This window comes from Apium graveolens, chromosome 4, assembly GCF_009905375.1.
Source record: "Apium graveolens cultivar Ventura chromosome 4, ASM990537v1, whole genome shotgun sequence".
NCBI classification, from domain to species: domain Eukaryota; kingdom Viridiplantae; phylum Streptophyta; class Magnoliopsida; order Apiales; family Apiaceae; genus Apium; species Apium graveolens.
Genome location: NC_133650.1, coordinates 305,059,703 through 305,065,047, shown reverse-complemented (window position 1 = coordinate 305,065,047; position 5,345 = coordinate 305,059,703). Strand labels below are relative to the sequence as shown.

Sequence of the window (5,345 nt, the reverse complement as noted above, 5' to 3'; positions counted from 1 at the left end):
AATACACACTATACATACAAGTTACAAAATTACAATCCCTAATATCATCTCTCTTTATCTACTCTACCTTTGCATCTAATCCGTAAATATGAGTAAGAGAAAAGATATTACATCCTATTTTCAACCCAAGAAGAAGCAAACAACTACTTGTGAAGATGAAGAACCTTCTATCGCCTCAATTGGAGTCACTGGAGATGGAGTTGAGATACTAGATGGACTTCACATTTCACTGCTATATGTAGTTTGATAAGAATGTATGGTGCTACTCGCTCGGTTTTAATTGACGTTGCTGCTCAAGGGATAACTTTTTCTCAACGAGGTGATGCTTTAAGTGCTATTAAAATGTTAATGTCTTATGAATTTGTGTTTATTTTATATGTGGTTAAGGAGATAATGGCTATTACTGATCTACTTTGTCGAGCATTACAACAAAAGTCTTAAGATATTTTAAATGCCATGCATCTGGTTTCTACTATAAAGATGTTGATTCAAAAATTGAGAAGTGATGGTTGGGAGAGTCTCTTAGAAAATGTGAGATCATTTTGTGAACGACATACTATCTTGATTCCAGATATGAATGCTCCCTACTTTGATGTGCTTAAATCTCTTCGTCGACAAGGAAAACAAAAGCAAATGGTGACAATGGAACATCATTACCGAGTAGAAATCTTTACAGCTGCCATAGATCAACAATTACAGGAGCTAAACAATAGATTCAGTGAACAAATGATGTAGCTTCTCATTTTAAGTGCATCACTAAATCCTAGAGATGGTTACAGGTCTTTCAACATAGAGAACATTTGCAAGTTAGCTGAAAAATTTTATCCAGAAGATTTTTTGGGAGATGAAAAAATCCATCTACAGTGTGAACTACAATATTATGGGTTAGATGTTCCGGTTCATCCATATTTGAAGAATTTGTCTACTCTTGGTGATTTATGTCATGGATTGGTAACCACAGGGAAAGCTGACATATATCCATTAGTTGATAGACTATTATGGCTTGTCTTGACTCTTCCAGCATCTACTGCAACATCTGAACGAGCTTTTTCTGCTATGAAAATTGTGAAAACAAGTCTTCGCAATCGAATGGAAGATGAATTTCTTAGAAATTATTTGATAGTGTATATTGAAAAGGAGATTGCGGAGACCATTTCTGCCGAGGAGATCATTGATTCTTTTTATTTGATCAAAGAAAGGCGTGCACATCTCAAATAAATCGGTATGTTTTCTACTTTTATTTATTTTGGTCCCCCCATGTTAGATTCCTGGTTCCGCCCCTGATTCAAGCACACCGCGCACTGATCCTTAATCTTTCACCGGAAGTTGTTTCTTGATTGTTTCAGTTGTATATGACAAGGGACGTGGTATTAGTGATGCAGACCAGTTAAACTCGTAGCTCTCGGAGTTGACACTGGTTTGCGTTAGGTTTGGAAGCTGGGAGTGAAGAGAGGAATATGCCATTATGTTACGAGGAAATGAGAAGTTTGAAGAGCCAAGAGAGAGTTGCATACTTGCATGGGTATAAATAGATAGAGGGCCTTTGACAAAATTTATTCTTCGAAAATATATATGTTCATTTTTCAGTACCAGCATACGAGGAAAGTTGACTTGCCCGCCAGGAGGAAGACTTGCTTGTTTTGTCAATTTGGGCATGCATAGGTTTCATATGGTTTTATATTCTTAAAATTATGGTTTTTAGATAACTGAGGTGAAACTATACTCTTTATTATTAAGCGAAATCATGTATAATTTGGTGCTAAAAGTATTAAATTACCAAATTTGGTACTTACGTGACATTAGTTGATTTATATTCTTTATAAACTTTGTTTTTAACACAAATCGACTTCCATTCTTTGTACATTTTATTTTTTTTGCAAACTACTAACTAAATTACTAACACATATTAACTTATATTCTATGTAAACTTTATTTATTTATAAATTATTTTAAACATTTATGAAGTTACGTTAAATTAAGTAATATAACATATATTTACTTTTATTTTGAAAAACTACTAACTACAAAGTTATAAACTATTAACACGTACTTTCTATTAGTTAGTGTCAATCCTAGTGTCAGTTTATTTTTAAATTGCATAATATTATTTTAAAAATAATTAAGTAATAGCAAATGACTTTATTAACATTTATTAACTTTTAAACTAAAAATTATTAATTTAACAATCATATTTGTTACTGTTCATCACAACGTTTATTTACTTAAAATTAAAAAATATATTTCAACAATCACAAATTTATAGGCTGTATATAGATTATATTAAGTAATATTAAATTAAATTTAATAACATTTATTTACTTTTAATTTGTAAATTATTTTTTATCGATAATTAGGTAATATAAATAAACTATATTGAAAAGACTAATTATAAGATAATTATCAAATAATATTAATTAATATTAAATTATCTAAAGAACATATATTTGGTTCGTAAGATAGAGATACAATTCGTTTCACAAAAATAAACTAATATGTTAGATTTTTATATCAAGTAAAACAATGCAAAACTATAATTATCTGGAAAATTTCATAACTGATTCGATTCTTTTTAACCACATAACTATTTTTTGCAAGTACCAATTTAATATATGATAATAATGTAATATATTAATTTTAGTTCATGTTTCGCACAGATTATGAATAATTCACTACAAATATTAATTTTATATTTTTAGTCTCGGGCCCGTGTTTCGCACGTGTTATCAACTATCAACTATCTATACTAATAAGCAAAACCATATTAAGGTCCCAAATCCTGGTACTCACTAAAAAATTATACAACTATTTCTAAAATTTTATGTAATAAAATCTCAAAAGTCAAAAAAATAACTTTTACTCTCTGTAAATTTTATTTTCCTTCAATTTTTATTTGTTGTTGAATAAACGAATCGTATTAGTAAGTTAACATGTCTGATTTGTATAGATAAATAATTAGGCGCATGCATAACTAGAACTATACGGTGAAATTTTACTTACACTTAACTTCAATTTTTTTAACCCCATATTTTAACAACATTTTATCTATTATATTTAAATCTGTATATTGCACCAATTATGAGTTTCAGTTTTATGCAAATAATAATGTGATACTATTATTTTTAATTTCGGGCCGTGCTTCGCACTGGTTACCAACTAGTATATTTTTATAAGTAGATTCTTTGATAGAACAGTTTTTTATATAAATATTATTTATAACCTTAAAAATAAGAATCTATTTTAATAAATTTTTGAGTACGTACTTTTTTTATTAATAGAAACAGAACTCTTATTAAAAGTATGACCTCACTATAAATACATTCCCTAGTAAGACTATGGGCGACCCCATTTGCATATTGTCTAACAAAGAACAAAGTAACTTTTACTTTTTGAAGTCATTTCAGCACGCTACGGCATTCCTCCACAATAGAAACATAAAAAGATTTCATTGGAGTTGAGCTCTTAATTGCTTGAATCACAACCAAGTAATCAGCTTCCACAATAATTAGCTCCCCAGACATATGCTCACTCATGGAGCGCTTCCTTTATCGACATTGCTTCTACTAATAGAGGAGAAACAAGCTGAGGATAGAACTTAGCAGTGGCTTCGAGTAGTAAACATTCAGAATCCCAAGCAACAAGACCCATGCCAACACCTTCCTGATCCTCAAAGACAGCTGCATCAACCCATATTTGAACTTCATTTGACCGAGGCTTGACCCAAACTATTGATACATCTCATTCAACTTGAGGCTGGAGAGGAACTGTAAAAATCTCTGTTGGGCTAATTTCCACTGTGTAAGATACCGCTTCGTTGTTGCAACAGCTCTATTGATCGTCGATATTTTTTTGTTCCAGACCTTATCATTTCGAGTTCTCCATAGGTTCCAGCACAATGTGATACCTTCAACTTATTTTTTTCCATCTTTATTTGCTAGAATTAATGCAAATCAATCCCTAAAGTCATCAACCTCTTTCAACTGAAAGTCTGGCATGAACAATTCCCAACACTGTTTAGCAAACGGGCACGATACTAGGCAATGAGCGGTGTTCTCTACTTCGGAACAACAGAATGAGTAAATCACTTCAACTTGAACATGTTTCATACTTAATTGTGACAATGTTGGTAAGCACCCTTCCAACTAATGCCAAACCAAATTTTGACATTTCGGGGGGGGGGGGGGGGGCTTTAATATTCCACAATGAGAAATATTATTCGCATTATATGATCTCCAAGCACCCTTCTGCTTTTGTAAACAATTATAAGGACTCTTCACGAAGTATTCACCTGTGTCCTCGTGTCTCCAGAATAAAGGCATCTTGAGCATCTGACTCATATAACTTTGTTTTGAGAACGCAGTCTTGGTCCTTGATGGAATATATATTTATGTTCATTTTAAATGATTTTTGTTCCCATATTAATTATATTTTGCATTTATTTGGATTTTTATTAATTAGATTTTAATATTTTATTTTATAAAGGAAGGAATCCCAAAATGGAAAGGATTGGACCTTAATTAGAAAAAAATATGGATTTTTTGGGTTACACGCGCTAGACTTATTGTTTGGGCCATATTTTGAGTTATGCATATCAGATTTGGGTGATTTAACAGCCACACAACGATAACAAGATTATCTTTCATTCTAGATAGGCCCGAATATCAAATTTCACTTTGAGCAGTCCGGATCATATGAGAAAAGTCAACTACAAATTTTGACTTTGAAAAACCTTTTCAGTTTGGGAAATTTTTGTTTATTCCTAGAAATAATAAAAATAATTTTTATATTAGTTTTATACTATTAGAGATAGAAGAGACGTATCTATAGTCACCAAGAGAAGAAGCCAAGAATAGGAGAAAAAGGACTTTATGCTTGGAGATTTCAACGTCAACAACATAGGGATAATTCTTCTAACTCTACGCTTTGTATTGCATTCTAATCTTCTTATGAACCTTGTAACTTTTATTATGATTATGGTTGGCTAGATTATTATTGTTGGATGGCTGTTTTGAAGTCCTAAACTTTATAACAATTAAACAGTTTTGATTTTCAGAGATATGTTCTTGATTGTACCTATATACACGTCAATGTTTACAGAGACGCATGAATTAACTATGTGATATGGTCATCCAATTATGTTATGTAATCTTTTTATGTGGTCATGAGATTAGTTGTATAAGTGTGTAATTTATTTTCACCTTTCTATGTAGTCATAGGGTTTTACAGGTAGCAGAATTTGTTTCTATGTGGTCATGAAAGGTTCTCTATAGGTATGTTTCGAAACTTATCAGAAGAATTTTAGAATTGTGTCATGGGTTTATGGTGGATTTACATATTTTCCAACATGT

At 31.3% G+C, this 5,345-nt stretch overlaps 1 protein-coding gene across 1 annotated transcript; it reads left to right on the top strand.

Annotated features, from left to right (window-relative positions):
- The first annotated feature begins 480 nt into the window (after nt 1-480).
- LOC141720011 (uncharacterized) lies at nt 481-1,218 on the top strand. Its single transcript, XM_074522371.1, has 2 exons — nt 481-636; nt 736-1,218. The coding sequence occupies exons 1-2, from the start codon at nt 481-483 to the stop codon at nt 1,216-1,218; spliced, it is 639 nt and encodes a 212-aa protein (XP_074378472.1).
- Nucleotides 1,219-5,345: the final 4,127 nt, after the last annotated feature.

Coding starts and splice junctions, on each gene's coding strand:
- LOC141720011 (XM_074522371.1), top strand. CDS start 481: ATGTTGATTCAAAAATTGAGAAGTGATGGTTGGGAGAGTCTCTTAGAA. Junction 637..735: donor AAGGAAAACAAAAGCAAATG/GTGACAATGGAA, acceptor CAAATGATGTAG/CTTCTCATTTTAAGTGCATC.